Source organism: Hyperoodon ampullatus, assembly GCF_949752795.1.
Source record: "Hyperoodon ampullatus genome assembly, chromosome: 5".
NCBI lineage: Eukaryota > Metazoa > Chordata > Mammalia > Artiodactyla > Ziphiidae > Hyperoodon > Hyperoodon ampullatus.
The window spans coordinates 75,688,239-75,707,549 of NC_136918.1; the positions used below are offsets into that span (position 1 = coordinate 75,688,239).

Below are 19,311 nucleotides of genomic sequence, written 5' to 3' on the forward strand. Positions count from 1 at the left end.
ATTTGCAACAGAAGAGCCAAATCCATCTTCTTCTTTTTTCCAAAGTAATTTCCTAACTCATTTGTAAGCAGTCTATGTAATTTTCAAAATGCATTTGAATATATACTCTAGACCAATGGTCCCCAACATTTTTGGCACCAGGGACCGGTTTCGTGGAAGACAATTTTTCCACGGATGAGAGGGGTAATGGTTCTGGCAGTAATGCGAGCAATGGGGAGCAATGGGGAGTGGCAGATGAAGATTTGCTCGCTCGCCCGCCATTCTCCTCCTGCTGTGTGGCCCGGTTCCTAACAGTCCACAGACAAGTACAGGTCCATGGCCCAGGGATTGGGGACTCCTGCTCTAGACCATAAGAGGAAAAGGCTGGAATAATGCTTCATAGACAGATCTATTTTATTGGTTATAGTTTGACAGATTTAAGTAGAAAGCTGAGGGAAGCACTGTGGTAGGTTGTATTCTTGTTCCCAAATATTTGCACTTCTTGTGCCTGGTAGCAGGTGTCTGCCTTGGGAGGAAGAGGCACCTCCACTGGGCTTGGTCACGTGACTTGCTTGGGTCAATGGCATGCAAACAGACCAGGCAACTGTCATGCCTGAGCAGAATTTTAAGAACCACTGAGTGTCTCCCCTAACTCTCTTGCTTTTCCCTCTTCCAGGAGAAAGCATGTCCCAGACAAGAGCTGCTCCCTCAGAGTAGGCAGTGGGATGGGAAGACTCGCAGCTGATCTGCAGCCAAAGCAAGAAATGACTGTCCTAAGTCATCGAGGTTGGGGTTTTGTGTTAACACAGCATGAGGAAGGAATTTTAGTGCTACAGTCTCAGGGTAGCTTTGAGTGAACTGTGAATACTCTTAGCTTTATACATTATTATTTATAAGTGTCCATGCCATATGCTAAAAAACAACACATGGCCCACTCAGATTGACATAAAATTAACCATCACATGCACAATGACAAGTCTTTCTGTTTCCCCAAGATCTAGGTCCTCACTTCTAACGTTTTCTTCTCCTTCTCCTTGCCCTTCCCCTTCCTCTGCTTTCCCTCCCTCTGTCTCCTCCTCCTCCACCTCCTTCTTTTCCTCCTTCTGTATCTCTTTCTCTCTATATTCCACTCAGCATATTTATAATTAAACTCAGCACTACTGGTTCAAACCTGTCTTTCCAACTTCTTGCTCACCCTCAGGTGATGAACAGGTTCATCTTTGACCTTCTCCTAGCACATCTCACAACCCGTTTAATGTCAAGTTTGGTCATTTCAGCTTGTCGAGTTCACTCTCACCCTTCCATGCTGCCCAGTGCTGTCACCTTGGCTCAGGTCTCACAACCTCAGGCATGGATTTTATAAAGTTTCCAGGTTGATAACCCAAGTCCCCCTCTCTCCCCTCTATAATTTATCACCTAATCCTCCCGAAGGTCTGGTCACACTACAGCTCCATTCAGAAGGCTTCTGTGGTATCAATGTCTATGCTACAAAACAAAGCCCTCTACAATCTGATCTACTCTGATCAGATCTACAATCTGATCTACCTTGACTCACAGCTCCATTCATGTACTCCAAGAGCCTTTCTGATGGGACCACTCATCATTCACCCTAAAAGTACCATGTTTTCCCAGCTCTGTGACTTTGCTCACTCTGTTCCCTAAGCCTGGAAAGTTCTGACCCATCTTCTACCATATTCAAAATGCACCATGGTTCAAATATCACTCCTTCCAAGAAGCCTTCACTGATTCTCCCAATTAAAAGCATTATTCCCTCTTCTGAGCTCCTATAGCAAGGCTCCTCAACCCCCGGGCCACGGACCAGTACCGGCCTGTGGCCTGTTAGGAACTGGGCCGCACAGCAGGAGGTGAGCGGCAGGCGAGCGAGTGAAGCTTCATCTGCCGCTCCCCATCGTTCACATTACAGCCTGAACCATCCCCACCCACTCCTGGTCCATGGAAAAACTGTCTTCCACAAAACTGGTCCCTGGTACCAAAAAGGTTGGGGACTGCTGTCCTATAGCACTTAAATTGTACTTTTCTTGGCACTCTTATCACCTGTTTTAAATTAGGAGTATAATTTACATTAAAGTGTATAAATCTTAGGCTTGATGAACTTTTACATACACATCACACTTGTAATCCTCCACCCAGATCAAGATGTAGAACATTTCCAGCATCCCAGGAGGTTTCTTTGTTCCCCTTCCAGTCGAAATTCCCTTCCAAACATAACCTCTATTCTGATTCACCCCACATTGGTTTTGCCTGTTTTTGAACTTCATACAAACGGAGCCATAAAGTACCCACTCTTTTGTGTCTGTTTTCTCTCACCCAACATCATATCTCTGAGATTCATCAGATTGTGCATATCAATCATGTGTTCTTTTTTATTGCAGAGTACCCCATTGTATGACTATACCATAATTTATTTAACAATTCTACTGTAAATGGACATTTTTCTGTGTTTTGGCTATTACAAATAAGGCTTCTATGGTCATTTTTGTACATGTCTTTTGTTGGATATAGGTACTCATATTTCACCTCACAAATAGAATTACTGGGTCATAAGGTATTTAAATGTTTGTCTTTGGAGGTATCAATATGACCAAACATTTTTCCCAAGTGGTTATACCAATTCACACCCTAACAGCAATGTAAGAGAATTCCAATAGCTCCACCTCCTTGCCAATACTCGTTATTGTCAGAGATTTTTAACCCTTTCTGGTGGCTAGGCCCTCATTCTATATTGAATTACAACCACAAACGATAACACTTACACAGGGCTTGACAGTTTGCAAACTTTCTAAGTGTGTAATATCTTAAAGCATATTCCCCACAGCCCTATAAAGTAAGCAAGGATAGTCCCATTATGACCCCTATTTTATAGATGAGGAAACAAAGGCTCAGAAAGGTTAAGCAGATCACCCAAGGCCATAAGCCACGCACGGTAGAGACCATGAACTCTGTATATCCACCATGCTATACGGTTTACAGTTATTGGGGGACATGTTTTATCTCTGCTAGTTTACTAACAGCTCTTCGAGGTTAGGCTTTATTTTAACTTAACGCTATTTAATAAATGAATGAATGAACTTAAATATAAAATTGAAATTTCTTCATCTATAGAGAAAAATTTTACAATAATTGGTTACAATAACATAATGAGAGACTTCCCTGGAGGCGCAGTGGTGAAGAACCTGCCTGCCAATGCAGGGGACACAGGTTCAAGCCCTGATCCAGGAAGATCCCACGTGCTGCGAAGCAACTAAGCCCGTGTACCACAACTACTTAACCTGCGCTTTAAAGCCCGTGAGCCACAACTACTGAGCCCACGTGCCACAACTACTGAGCCCGCGTGCCACAACTACTGAAGCACGCCTGCCATAACTACTGAAGCCTGTGTGCCTAGAGCTTGTGCTCCACAATGAGAAGCCACTGCAATGAGAAGCCCCCCCACTGCAACGAAGAGGAGCCCCCGCTCGCCGCAAACTAGAGAAAGATTGCAGGCAGCAAGGAAGACCCAACACAGCCAAAAATAAATAAATAAATTTATTTTAAAAATAGTAATAATAACATAATGAAAGAAGCATCATCATTTGTTATCTGAATCACAAAGGGTGGTATATCAGATCCACAGATCCACAAATACTGATACATTTAGCCCTATTTAATGACTTTCTTAGAATGTTGGAGGTTTCAAAACAAATTTAAATCCTCTCTTTGAAGGATTTTTTTAAACACTTTTTTCTTTTTTTAAATTAATTTATTTTTTGGCTGCTTTGGGCCTTCGTTGCTGCACACGGGCTTTCTCTAGTTGCGGCAAGGGGGGCTACTCTTTGTTGTGGTGCGTGGGCTTCTCATTGTGGTGGCTTCTCTTGTTGCAGAACATGAGCTCTAGGCACGAGGGCTTCAGTAGTTGCAGCACGTGGGCTCAGCTGTTCCGCAGCATGTAGGATCTTCCCAGACCAGGGCTCAAACCCGTGTCCCCTGCATTGGCAGGTGGATTCTTAACCACTGTGCCACCAGGGAAGTCCCTTGAAGGATTATTTTAAACTCATTTATTTTAACTATTACTAAGCAGACCCAAAATGTATCAAAAAATGTTTGGGTTCCTAAATCAACCAGATTTCAGTTTTATATTTTGCACACTGAACACCAAAGTTGGCATCTTTATATGTGTTGTTTTCCTTGTGTCTAAGTTAACAAATATGCCAAGGAATAGTAGAGAAAATAAAAGGAATACGAATATAACTGTATGTACACAGAAGTCTTATATTCAGCAGCTTTGGTAGTTTATTAAAAGATTATTTGATATTCTTTTATCATTGTCTCTTAGGATAGTTTGACACCATTCAAAAGATTGTTGTGAGTTGTCAATAAGTCAGTGGCTATCTGTCTCATCAAGCATGTGTTTCAGAAGATACACGGCAAAGCACAGAATAATCGGACTACTTTTTATGCCATCAGAAAGCACAGATGACACGTTTAAGCTATTTGACATTCATGGACAGCCAGGCCTTGGTGTCCCCTACAAACTCCCACTTTTGTTCAAGAAGAATGTTATGTTCTGCCCCATCCTAAGTTGAAAGTTAACATGGACCCCTCACAGCTTCTACTTTTATTTGTCTATGTATGTTCATCTTTTCAAATACATTCATATCATGTTATGAGTCTATAAAACATTTAACATCAAAAACATCTTGCTTTTGACCTGTGAAAAAAATACTAAAATGTTTTAAAACACACTTTTGAGGCTGAGATTGCAAAGGCAAATTATAAACAGCTGAACCATAAGCATACTTTGACCTTCTTTATCAGATATTTAATGTCAAAACTGACTGGTCTGAACACTTATATCTTCTTCCTCAATTCCTTTAGCTCATCTTGGAATGTGAGCACAGCTAGATGTGCACTGACACACTCCAAAATAACCCTGAAGTCTATCTGCAGCATGCTAGGGTATTCACAGCTCAAGCCTGCTGGAAGATGTAATAAATTCATAGCAAGCTAAAGGTATCTGAGAATTGCTTGTGGCTCACAGGATAGGATCAGATATAGAGGACTTTGTTTAATACAAGTTTCTGTCTTGCATTTAAGGCCAATTTGATTTCTAGAACAACAACAAAAAAGGTAATCAAATAAATCCTCTAGATATAATCATTCAACAGTTTCCTATGGAAAAACATATCATAGATGTTTAACTACTGTCATTTACCTTTGGACTTGCTTCCTTTCAATTCTACCTCCCAAATTTCATTTTTCAAGTTCAGATGTGACTGTTAAAAAAACACTGTCCCTCAGTAACAAATGAACATACCTTTCATGCATGTAGTCAACTCCCAGCAACAGCTGGATAAACCATTCTATTATTTGACTCTCTGGAAAGGTTTTTCCAGCTTCTTTATATTCCTGAATTTTATAGTCCAGATCTTGGCCCTGAAACAAAATAACATAAGTTTTCGTATTTTCCTTCAGTTAGGAATTTAAACTCAATCTCTCTTAACAAGAGCTGACGCACAGCGGCCATTGTTTACAACAGCACAGTGGGGTCCCACTGGCGCTTGGGAACTATCACTGCACAGACCCTCTCCTGACCAAATGCTGCCAGCCTCCTGAGCCCTCTTCTCAACCAGGCATCCACTTTCGCCTATAAAGGCTTGAACAAATGCTAACATATTTCTAACAGCTCAAGGTCACATCCCTAGGATGACACTCGTCCCCCTTAAAGTGCCTGCTTGAGAAAAGTCAAGGCTGCCGAAGGAACTATTCCAGCCATACCTCAAGATGGAGCCCCTGTCCCCTGCTCTGGGGAGGGCAGGAGCCCAGTTTCAGTAAGTGCCAGTTAGCAAACCCAGGCGGTTTCACAGGAACCAACCCCCTTCCCACTTTCTGTAATATGTCAGTCCCCTGACTCTGCTCAGGCCCCCTGTCTGCATTGCCTCCCCTGCCCCCCACTTCCTCCCTCTCCCTTTAATTCACTCAATTACTTTGCACACAGCACAGTGGAGCTCAGCTCTTTCCCCTCCTGTCAGTGGTTACTGAGGAAGCTCTGTTTTCAGTGCTTTAACTATTGTCTGGCTGTGTTTATCTTTGGCACCATGCAAGAACAAAATCCTTCTAAAGGCCCTTAACTTTTATTACATTACCTAAATTCTACCTAAAAATTGTCTTTATTATATTACATTACATATTTATATGCACTTGCATAAAACTAGGAATAATTCTCCTTATGCTTAGAGTTTTATGTAACTATAGAACACTAACATGTATACAAATTAAAAACACAAAGCCAATAAAATTCAAATTAGTGAAGTTAATTTAGTATCAAGTGGTGATGTTTTGGTGCTTACATTGTGCATATGGTGCTGGTGCTGGAGTATCAATTCTTTTCAGCTTGTCAAGCCCTGACTCTTGCGTCCTGGAGATGGCCTATCTCTCCTCTTCTCTATTTAACTACAGCAGCTCTCAGGAATACAGCACCTGCTGATTCCTGTGGGGCCCACACACATCATTTAAGCATTAGCAGTCTCTGTCCTACTACTCACTGCTGTTCAGTTAAGGAATAACACTTGGTGCCAAAAACTAATCCAGATCACAAATAGCAAACACCTAAAATTGCCTGGCAATGTCTCATACAAGACTCTTTCTGATTATGCTATTAATGTATGTAAACTACCATAGAAATGAAGACACAAAATGTTAAATTCTCTTAGAGAACTGCTATACTTTATCCCTTTTACCTTAAAATACTGAAAAATTAGAGACAATTCAAAAAGCTTTCCTCTGAAGAAAAGGCTGGGTTAAATGAGACCGTGTTTGGTCTTTGGAGGATGCCAACAACACAGGCCCACAAAGAGAAGAAGTACTTGCTCCACCCATAAGGAGCATCAGAGCCAAACATTAAGCTACTCAGACTATTCCTGACAGAGTCATCATCACTAGATGCAAAGGAAAAGGATTCATCGGCAATGAAACAATCAAAGAAAAATAACTTCTAATTGAACAACATCAGGTCAACTGACTAACTCATGGGTAATGCATTTTTATTTCCCTTCAGTGCAATGTACAAATATTTGCCTAGCATTTTCTCTCCTTCTACACAGGGCATGACACGTCAAAAGTGGCATATTAAACAACTCACACCCTCACTCAAACTCGATATCTGGCTGGATTTTCTGGGCCAAGGTTATCAAAGTTTAAGGAATGAATTGAATATTTGACTCCTTGTCAAAAAGACCTGCATTTCCTTCTCATTCTCCAAACCTGCCTTTATAGCCTCTCTTTTTAATCCTAGAGTTTATCAAAATTCTGTTGGATCATACAAGCTGTAGTGTCATAATGTTTCTAGAAGTTGCACAGAACTTTTTTTTTTTTTTTTTTGCAGTATGCGGGCCTCTCACTGCTGTGGCCTCTCCCCCTGCGGAGCACAGGCTCTGGACGTGCAGGCCCAGTGGCCACGGCCCACGGGTCCAGCCACTCCGTGGCACGTGGGATCCTCCCGGACCAGGACACGAACCCGCGCCCCCCGCATCGGCAGGCGGACTCCCAACCACTGCGCCACCAGGGAAGCCCAGCACAGAACATTTTTTGACATCAGATTATTATAGCATTCTGTGAAGTAGACACTGAAAAGTCCTTCAGATGAAAGATGAGCTGTAAATGTATGTATTTTTCCAAACCCAGATTTCCTGTTCTACCCAAGAGGACTCTCACACAAAAAAGAAAAAAAAATTTTAATAAAAAAACAAGATCTCCTTTCAATATCCCATTTAGATTCTCAGAATATGATAAAAGAACTTCAGTGGCAAAAAGATAATTATCTACATGTTGCCATCCCCTTTCTGAATAGCTTGAGATAAGAAGTGACAGAAAGAAAGCCAAGAAAGCAGGAAGGAGGGAGAAAAAGAAGGAAGGAAGGAAGGAAGGAAGAGGGAGGGAAGAAAGAAATGAAAAGAAAAAAAAAAAGAAGAAGAGCTTGCCTTAAAGAAATATCAATGAAGTTGACAGCTTCAACCCAATGTTTCCTACTTTAGGAAGGTCATACATAAGTACAGTCACCCCTATGAAAATGGCCTTTGTGACATAATTGTCTGCCTCAATAATACTGAAATTTGGAGAAATTTGTCTGTATGTTCAAATAACATTTCTTTCAGGAATTTGTCTCCAAAACTCAATGCTGCTTTTCGTTTTCTATGGTCATTTTAAAACTATATTAGTCAAAGAAATACAAATTCCTACCACATTTCTATCAGCTTCGGTATTGTTTTCCTTGTGAGTAAGCAGAATTACGCTCCCTGTGAGTCGTCTTGCCATAGACGCACGCACTCCCTGGGTGACATTCACTGTTAGTCTATCACCTCCTTATGCTCCCCCCCTCAAGTAGTGAGTAGAGGTTGCTTATCTGTTTCCTGCATTGATGTTAAGTGTGTGCACATTTCCTGTGACTAAAGAAATATATACTTAGACTATTGGGGAGGAAAAAAGGAATAGGGCCTTCAATACTAAGCCTCAAAGTGAAATGTCAAAAGAGGGTACACAAACACCCCCTTCTCAGGTAGAACTGTAAGAAGAAGAAATGTACTAGTTCTTAGTGTTAAGCAAGGGACATGTTCTATTGACAAGAGGACAGAATGCCAAAAGATCAAATTAATTGGAGAGCTGGGTCTTATCCTCCTCAAGTTACTGCCCCTGCAGTTTTCATTCTGCATGTTTATCTGCAAGAAAAACTATTTGTTTTGTATTTACTTTGTTCTTTAACAAACACTCTGTAGATTGTCTCAGGATTTAATTAAGGTAGTCAAGTCACTCACAAATTAAGACACAACAAATTTCATATAAAAAAGCAACAAGGGCTTCCCTGGTGGCACAGTGGTTGAGAGTCCGCCTGCCGATGCAGGGGACACGGGTTCATGCCCCAGTCCGGGAAGGTCCCACATGCCGCAGAGCGGCTGGGCCCGTGAGCCATGGCCGCTGAGTCTGCGCGTCCGGAGTCTGTGCTCCGCAACGGGAGAGGCCACAACAGTGAGAGGCCCGCGTATCGCAAAAAAAAAAAAGCAACAATTTTTGGTGAAGCAGTCTGATTTTAATTCAGCAATACGAAAAGCATTTATTTCTTTTGCCAAGCCATCATCAAAGTAAAAATCAAACGTTTTGGATGAAATGGCACACCTTGGTTTAAGGAGTTCTTATTACAATATCTGTAGGCTCATTCTGTTTCCTTGTCTTTGAGAAATATTTAATGATGACTTTATTGCTAAGGCAACTCTAATGAAAAGGGTATTGACTTTAATTTGAACCAATATTAATATTGCCCTAAATCTATACTGCTGACAGAAAATGCTTTCCTTTACTAATATCACCCTTCGAAAGTTTCAATAAAAGCCTTGATGTTAACGTCTAAGGTTTCAAAAATCTGTAACCCAAAATGTGCCATTTGATGGGTTAATGGTCTTGCCTCCTTCTTCCATCCAAGTTAGCCAACATCAGATGGACTTTGAAACACCAAGACCTTGAAGAAATGAAGAGCAACTCAAATACACGGTCTGAACTCCATCTTTAACTGACATCAAAATGTTTTAGGGAGCTCAGGGGAAGATGGCGGAAGAGTAAGATGCAGAGATCACCTTCCTCCCCACAGATACATCAGAAATTCATCTACACGTGGAACAACTCCTACAGAACACCTACTGAACGCTGTCAGAAGACCTCAGACCCCCCAAAAGGCAAGAAACTCCCCCACGTACCTGGGTAGGGCAAAAGAAAAAAGATAAACAGAGACAAAAGGATAGGGACAGGACCTGCACCAGTGGGAGGGAGCTGTGAAGGAGGAAAGGTTTCCACACACTAGAAGCCCCTTTGCGGGTGGAGACTGCGGGTGGCGGAGGGGGGAAGCTTCGGAGCCACGGAGGAGAGCACAGCAACAGGGGTGCAGAGGGCAAAGCGGAAAGATTCCCGCACAGAGGATCTGTGCCGACCAGCACTCACCAGCCCGACAAGCTTGTCTGCTCACCCGCTGGGGCAGGCTGGGCTGGGAGCTGAGGCTCAGGCTTCAGTCAGAGCGCAGGGAGAGGACCGGGGTTGGCGGCGTGAACACAGCCTGAAGGGGTTTAGTGCACCATGGCTGGCCGGGAGGGAGTCCGGGAAAAAGTCTGGAGCTGCCCAAGAGGCAAGAGACTTTTTCTTCCCTCTTGGTTTCCTGGTGCGCGAGGAGAGGGGATTAAGAGCGCTGCTTAAAGGAGCTCCAGAGACGGGCGCGAGCCGCGGCTAACAGCGCGGACCCCAGAGACGGGCATAAGATGCTAAGGCTGCTGCTGCCACCACCAAGAAGCCTGTGTGCGAGCACAGGTCACTGTCCACGCCCCCTTTACGGGGAACCTGTGCAGCCCGCCACTGCCAGGGTCCCGGGATCCAGGGACGGCTTCCCCGGGAGAACACATGGCGTGCCTCAGGCTGGTGCAACGTCACGCCGGCCTCTGCCACCGCAGGCTCGCCCCACACTCCGTGCCCCTTCCTCCCCCCGGCCTGAGTGAGCCAGAGTCCCCGAAGCAGCTGCTCCTTTAACCCCGTCCTGTCTGAGCGAAGAACAGACACCCTCCACGACCTACACGCAGAGGCGGGACCAAATCCAAAGCTGAGACCCCGGAGCTGTGAGAAAAAAGAAGAGAAAGGGAAATGTCTCCCAGAGTCTCAGAAGCAGCGAATTAAAGCTCCACAATCAACTTCATGTACCCTGCATCTGTGCAATACATGAATAGACAACGAATCATCCCTAATTGAGGAGGTGGACTTTGAGAACAAGATTTATGATTTTTTCCCCTTTTCCTCTTTTTGTGAGTGTGTATATGTATGCTTCTGCATAAGATTTAGTCTGTACAGCTTTGCTTCCACCATTTGTCCTAAGGTTCTATCCATCCATTTTGTTGTTGTTGTTGTTTTTGTTTTTTTGTTTTTTAATTTTTTTTCAAATAATAATTATTTTATTTTATCTTTATTTTATTTTACTTTATCTTCTTTCTTTCTTTATTTCTTTCTTTCCTTCCTTCCCTCCTTTAGACAACGAATCAACCCAAATTGAGGAGCTGGACTTTGAGAGCAAAATTTATGATTTTTCCCCCTTTTCCACTTTTTGTGAATGTGTATGTTTATGCTTCTGTGTGAGATTTTGTCTGTAAAACTTTGCGTCCACCATTTCTCCCAGGGTTCTATCAATCCGGTTTTTTTATAATTAATTTTTATTTTAATAACTTTATTATATTTTATCATACTTTATTCTACTTTACTTTATCTTCTCTCTTTCCTTTTTTCCTACCTTCCCTCCTTCCTCCCTCCCTCCCTCCTTTCTTTCTTTCTTTCCTTCTTTCTTTCTTTCTTTCTACTTCTACTAATTCTTTCTTTCTACTTTTTCTCCCTTTTATTCTGAGCCATGTGGATGAAAGGCTCTTGGTGCTGCAGCCAGGAGTCAGTGCTGTGCCTCTGACGTGGGAGAGCCAACTTCAGGACACTGGTCCACAAGAGACCTCCCAGCTCCACATAATATCAAATGGCGAAAATCTCCCAGATACCTCCATCTCAACACCAGCACCCAGCTTCACTCAATGACCAGCAAGCTACAGTGATGGACACCCTATGCCAAACAACTAGCAAGACAGGAACACAACCCCACCCATTAGCAGAGAGGCTGCCTAAAATCATAATAAGTCCACAGACACCACAAAACACACCAGACGTGGACCTGTCCACCAGAAAGACAAGATCCAGCCTCATCCACCAGAACACAGGCACTAGTCCCCTCCACCAGGAAGCCTACACAACCCACTGAAACAAACTTAGCCACTGGGGACAGACACCAAAAACAACAGGAACTACGAACCTGCAGCCTGCAAAAAGGAGACCCCAAACACAGTAAGATAAGCAAAATGAGAAGACAGAAAAACACACAGCAGGTGAAGGAGCAAGATAAAAAAACACCAGACCTAACAAATGAAGAGGAAATAGGCAGTCTATGTGAAAAAGAATTCAGAATAATGATAGTAAAGATGATCCAAAATTTTGGAAATAGAATAGACAAATTGCAAGAAAGAGTTAACAAGGACCTAGAAGAACTAAAGATGAATCAAGCAATGATGAGCAACACAATAAATGAAATGAAAAATACTCTAGATGGGATCAATAGCAGAATAACCGAGACAGAAGAACGGATACGTGACGTGGAAGATAAAATAGTCTAAATAACTGCTGCAGAGCAGAATAAAGAAAAAAGAATGAAAAGAACTGAGGACAGTCGCAGAGACCTCTGGGACAACATTAAACACACCAACATTCGAATTATAGGGTTCCCAGAAGAAGAAGAGAAAAAGAAAGGGACTGAGAAAATATTTGAAGAGATTATAGTTGAAAACTTCCCTAATATGGGAAAGGAAATAGTTAATCAAGTCCAGGAGGCACAGAGAGTCTCACACAGAATAAATCCAAGGAGAACTACGCCAAGACACATGTTAATCAAACTGTCAAAAATTAAACACAAAGAAAACATATTAAAAGCAGCAAGGGAAAAACAACAAATAACATACAAGGGAATCCCCATAAGGTTAACAGCTGATCTTTCAGCAGAAATTCTACAAGCCAGAAGGGACTGGCAGGACACAGTTAAAGTGATGAAGGAGAAAAACCTACAACCAACATTGCTCTACCCAGCAAGGAACTCATTCAGATTTGATGGAGAAATTAAAGCCTTTACAGACAAGCAAAAACTGAGAGAGTTCAGCACCACCAAACCAGCTTTACAACAAATGCTAAAGGAACTTCTCTAGGCAAGAAACACAACAGAAGGAAAATACCTACAATAACGAACCCAAAACAATTAAGAAAATGGGAATAGGAACATACATATTGATAATTGCCTTAAATGTAAATGGACTACATGCTCCCACCAAAAGACACAGATTGGCTGAATGGATACAAAAACAAGACCCATATATATGCTGTCTACAAGAAACCCACTTCAGACTAGAGACACATACAGACTGAAAGTAAGGGGATGGAAAAAGATATTCCATGCAAATGGAAACCAAAAGAAAGCTGGAGTAGCAATTCTCATATCAGACAAAATAGACTTTAAAATAAAGACTATTAGAAGAGACAAAGAAGGACACTACATAATGATCAAGGGATCGATCCAAGAAGAAGATATAACAATTGTAAATATTTATGCGCCCAACATAGGAGCACCTCAATACATAAGGCAAATACTAACAGCCGTAAAAGGGGAAATTGACAGTAACACACTCATAGTAGGGGAATTCAACACCCCACTTTCACCAATGGACAGATCATCCAAAATGAAAATAAATAAGGAAACACAAGCTTTAAATGATACATTAAACAAGATGGACTTAATTGATATTTATAGGACATTCCATCCAAAAACAACAGAATACATAATTTTCTCAAGTGCTCATGGAACATTCTCCAGGATAGATCATATCTTGGGTCACAAATCAAGCCTTGGTAAAGTTACGAAAATTGAAATTGTATCAAGCATCTTTTCTGACCACAATGCTATGAGACTAGATATCAATTACAGGAAAAGATCTGTAAAAAATACAAACACATGGAGGCTAAACAATACACTACTTAATAACAAAGTGATCACTGAAGATATCAAAGAGGAAATCAAAAAATACCTAAAAATAAAAATGACAATGGAGACACGATGACCCAAAACCTATGGGATGCAGCAAAAGCAGTTCTAAGAGGGAAGTTTATAGCAACACAATCCCACCTTAAGAAACAGGAAACATCTCGAGTAAACAACCTGACCGTGCACCTAAAGCAATTAGAGAAAGAAGAACAAAAAACCCCCAAAGTTAGCAGAAGGAAAGAAATCATAAAGATCAGATCAGAAATAAATGAAAAAGAAATGAAGGAAACGATAGCAAAGATCAACCAAATTTAAAGCTGGTTCTCTGAGAAGATAAACAAAATTGACAAACCATTAGCCAGACTCATCAAGAAAAGAAGGGAGAAGACTCAAATCAATAGAATTAGAAATGAAAAAGGAGAAGTAACAACTGACACTGCAGAAATACAAAAGATCATGAGAGATTACTACAAGCAACTCTATGCCAATAAAATGGACAACCTGGAAGAAATGGACAAATTCTTAGAAATCCACAACCTGCCAAGACTGACTCAGGAAGAAATAGAAAATATGAATAGACCAATCACAAGCACTGAAATTGAAACTGTGATTAAAAATCTTCCAACAAACAAAAGCCCAGGACCAGATGGCTTCACAGGCGAATTCTATCAAACATTTAGAGAAGAGCTAACACCCATCCTTCTCAAACTCTTCCAAACAATTTCAGAGGAAGGAACACTCCCAAACTCATTCTACAAGGCCACTATCACCCTGATACCAAAACCAGACAAGGATGTCACAAAGAAAGAAAACTACAGGCCAATATCACTGATGAACATAGATGCAAAAATCCTCAACAAAATAGTAGCAAACAGAATCCAACAGCACATTAAAAGGATCATACACCATGATCAAGTGGGGTTTATTCCAGGAATGCAAGGATTCTTCAATATACGCAAATCAATCAGTGTGATACACCATATCAACAAGTTGAAGGAGAAAAACCATATGATCATCTCAATAGATGCAGAGAAAGCTTTCGACAAAATTCAACACCCATTTATGATAAAAACCCTGCAGAAAGTAGGCATAGAGGGAACTTTCCTCAACATAATAAAGGCCATATATGACAAACCCACAGCCAACATTGTCCTCAATGGTGAAAAACAGAAACCATTTCCACTAAGATCAGGAACAAGACAAGGCTGCCCACTCTCACCACTCTTATTCAACTTAGTTTTGGAAGTTTTAGCCACAGCAATCAGAGAAGAAAAGGAAATAAAAGGAATCCAAATTGGAAAAGAAGAAGTAAAGCTGTCACTGTTTGCAGATGACATGATACTATACATAGAGAATCCTAAAGATGCCACCAGAAAACTACTAGAGCTAATCAATGAATTTGGTAAAGTAGCAGGATACAAAATTAATGCACAGAAATCTCTGGCATTCCTGTACACTAATGATGAAAAATCTGAAAGTGAAATCAAGAAAACACTCCCATTTACCATTGCAACAAAAAGAATACAAAATCTAGGAATAAACCTACCTAAGGAGACAAAAGACCTGTATGCAGAAAATTATAAGACACTGATGAAAGAAATTAAAGATGATACAAATAGATGGAGAGATATACCATGCTCCTGGATTGGAAGAATCAATATTGTGAAAATGACTCTACTACCCAAAGCAATCTACAGATTCAATGCAATCCCTATCAAACTACCACTGGCATTTTTCACAGAACTAGAACAAAAAATTTCAAAATTTATTTGGAAAAACAAAAGACCCCGAATAGCCAAAGCAATCTTGAGAACGATAAATGGAGCCGGAGGAATCAGGCTCCCTGACTTCAGACTATACTACAAAGCTACAGTAATCAAGGCAGTATGGTACTGGCACTAAAACAGAAATATAGATCAATGGAAGAGGATAGAAAGCCCAGAGATAAACCCACGCACAAATGGTCACCTTGTCTTTGATAAAGGAGGCAGGAATGTACAGTGGAGATAGGACAGCCTCTTCAATAAATGGTGCTGGGAAAACTGGACAGGTGCATGTAAAAGTATGAGATTAGATCACTCCCTAACACCATACACAAAAATAAGCTCAAAATGGATTAAAGACCTAAATGTAAGGCCAGACACTATCAAACTCTTAGAGGAAAACATAAGCAGAACACTCTATGACATAAGTCACAGCAAGATCCTTTTTGACCCACCTCCTAGAGAAATGGAAATAAAAACAAAGATAAACAAATGGAACCTAATGAAACTTCAAAGCTTTTGCACAGCAAAGGAAACCATGAACAAGACAACCCTCAGAATGGGAGAAAATATTTGCAACTGAAGCAACTGACAAAGGATTAACTCTCCCAAATTTATAAGCAGCTCATGCAGCTCAATAACAAAAAAACAAACAACCCAATCCAAAAATGGGCAGAAGACCTAAATAGACATTTCTCCAAAGAAGATATACAGACCACCAACAAACACATGAAAGAATGCTCAACATCATTAATCATTAGAGAAATGCAAATCAAAGCTACAATGAGATACCATCTCACACCAGTCAGAATGGCCATCATCAAAAAATCTAGAAACAATAAATGCTGGAGAGGGTGTGGAGAAAAGGGAACACTCTTGCACTGCTGGTGGGAATGTGAATTGGTACAGCCACTATGGAGAACAGTATGGAGGTTCCTTAAAAAACTAAAAACAGAACTACCATATGACCCAGCAATCCCACTACTGGGCATATACCCTGAGAAAACCATAATTCAAAAAGAGTCATGTACCAAAATTGTTCATTGCAGCTCTATTTGCAATAGCCCGGAGGTGGAAAGAACCTAAGTGTCCACCATCCGAAGAATGGATAAAGAAGATGTGGCACATATATACACTGGAATATTGCTCAGCCCTAGAAAGAAACGAAATTGAGCTATTTGTAATGAGGTGGATAGACCTAGAGTCTGTCATACAGAGTGAAGTAAGTCAGAAAGAGAAAGACAAATACCGTATGCTAACACATATATATGGAATTTAAGAAAAAAAAATGTCATGAAGAACCTAGGGGTAAAACAGGAATAAAGACACAGACCTACTTGAGAATGGACTTGAGGATATGGGGAGGGGGAAGGGTAAGCTGTGACAAGGCGAGAGAGTGGCATGGACATATATACACTACCAAACGTAAGGTAGATAGATAGTGGGAAGCAGCCGCATAGCACAGGGAGATCAGCTTGGTGCTTTGTGACCGCCTGGAGGGGTGGGATAGGGAGGGTGGGAGAGAGGGAGACGCAAGAGGGAAGGGATGTGGGAACAGATGTGTATGTATAACTGATTCGATTTGTTATGGGGCAGAAACTAACACACCATTGAAAAGCAATTATACTCCAATAAAGTTTAAAAAAAAGTACTTACTTTAAAAAAAGAAAAGTTTTAAAACCTAAAAGTATTTGATTTTAAAAATTAATCCGTGTTTTTTAAGTCATCAATAGAAGCACTTACATCCAGTTTAAAAGACAGAGGAGAGCCTTCTCAGAGCCTGAATACAGTGTGAGTGCAATGTTCCGAGCATACACAAAGGGCAAAACAATCTCAGGATTTCAGGGCTGGAAGGAGCTTGAAAAATTCTTCTGCCCTACTTCTTCATTTTAAAATGAAAGCACTGCCCCTGATTAATTCTCTTGGCCGACATCTTAAGATGCAGTTCCCTCACACTCTTCATCTCCTTTAACTAAGATTCTGAGACATCCTTCCAGTGGACCTCAAAATTTTGCATGTATCAGACACATTCAAGTTGCTTGTTTAAAATGCATATTCCTGGGCTGTATCAACAGAGACTCTGATTCAGTAAATTAGGAGAGGACCAAGGAATCTGTATTATTTTTAATAAGTTTATTTATTTATTTATTTTCTTTTTTGGTTGCGTTGGGTCTTCCTTACTGCGTGCAGACGTTCTCTAGTTTCCGCGAGTGGGGGCTACTCTTCCTTGAGGTGCATGGGCTTCTCATTGCAGTGGCTTCTCTTGTTGCAGAGCACAGGCTCTAGGCATGCGGGCTTCAGTAGTTGTGGCACGCTGGCTCAGTAGTTGTGGCTTGCGGGCTCTAGAGCACAGGCTCAATGGTTGTGGCACCCGGGCTTAGTTGCTCCACAGCATGTGGGGTCTTCCTGGACCAGGGCTCGAACCCATGTCCCCTGAATTGGCAGGCGGATTCTTAACCACTGCGCCACCAGGGAAGCCCGGAATTTGTATTTTTTAACAAGCATTGTAAGTGACTCTGGGACAGGCCATAGACTGCACTTTAAGAAAGTGCTGCTAGATAATAACACAAATGGGCCAAATACTTAATATCTCACCTATTCATGGAAACATTTTGTCCAATAGTTTGAAAAATTCCAAAGGCAAAAGATGTATTTGAGAAAGTCTGGGTTGAACAAAAATTATTTTATAATATATTTTTTAATTTGTAAATGGAGTTCATAAAAAGTGGGGAAAATATCAAACCATGTTATGCTCTTAAAAGCAAAATAAGAAGATCCAGTTTCTAAATAGTTACTAAAGAATGCCATATAGTATCATGACATTTATGTCTTGATAATATAACTGAGCACTCTTAGGTTTAGTTGCTAATTTTCTTTCAAATTCTTTTAGAGTAAGTTTTCTTCCTGCTGAGGTAAATTGTACATAAATAAGAATAAAGTGGTAGAATTTATTTTTTCTTAAGAAGTTACATGAAATAATGCTTTCACCTATAAATCACTGGACTGTTTTTTTAAAATAAACTATTTGGAGTGGTTTATTCTGATTCTATTTTTGATCACATATTTATAGAAGGTCATATATGATAGCTAAAACCACACTCCAAACGCCAGAAGTTCTACTGGGCTTATGAATTGCTTGATATTAGTGCATTCATACATTTCTCTTAAATGAAACTAGTTTTGTTTTTCAATTTTTACATCAACAATTTTAAATAAAAATCAGTGGCCTTATTTTTAAACTTTTTTGTGTGAAAAGCTTAAAATATTTCATAGTTTAAACAAAGAAAGTAAATGGAACAAGTCAAATGATTTTACTTATGGTACTTACAAAGATCATGAACAGATCAGTTTAGGTGTATAAAAACACAAGATACATATTATTTACCATCTTCTTTAGCTGAATAAAGTCTAGACCCATAGAACTGGCACAGTGAATTCAGGGAGACCTACATAGCCAGGCAGGAGCTGCCCAGGAAAACCAGAGGGCTCTGATGGGATGCACCTCTCTGAAGATAACTCTAGTTCCCTTAATCAGCAGCAATCCCAGCAATGCAGACCACTGAAGACAGCCCTGATGTGTGGACACCTGGAGCTCACAGTGGGAAGGATAATGCTATAGACAATGTTCGTGTCCCCCAAAATGCATATGTTGAAATCCTAACCCCACGGTGTGATGGTATTAAGAGGTGAGGCCTTCTGGAGGTGAATAGATCATGAGGGTAGAGCCCTCATGAATAGGATTAGTGCCTTTATGAAAGAGACCCCAGAGAGTTCCCTCCCAGCTTCTGCCATGTGAGGACACAGGAAGAAGACGGCCATCTACAAACCAGGAATTGGGTTCTCACCAGACACTGAATCTGCCAGAACCTTGATCTTAGACTTCCCAGCCTCCAGAACTGTGAGAAATAAATGTATGTTGTTTATAAGGCACAC

At 40.9% G+C, this 19,311-nt stretch overlaps 1 protein-coding gene across 1 annotated transcript in view; it reads right to left on the reverse strand.

The window, feature by feature from the left end:
• Window positions 1-19,311, reverse strand: part of NEK11 (NIMA related kinase 11) — a gene marked incomplete at its 3' end in the record, with an annotated part of 277,346 nt that overhangs the window by 210,413 nt on the left and 47,622 nt on the right. The window contains 1 exon segment of the mRNA XM_079705252.1: window positions 5,294-5,412. Coding sequence (XP_079561378.1) covers window positions 5,294-5,412 — 119 coding nt within the window.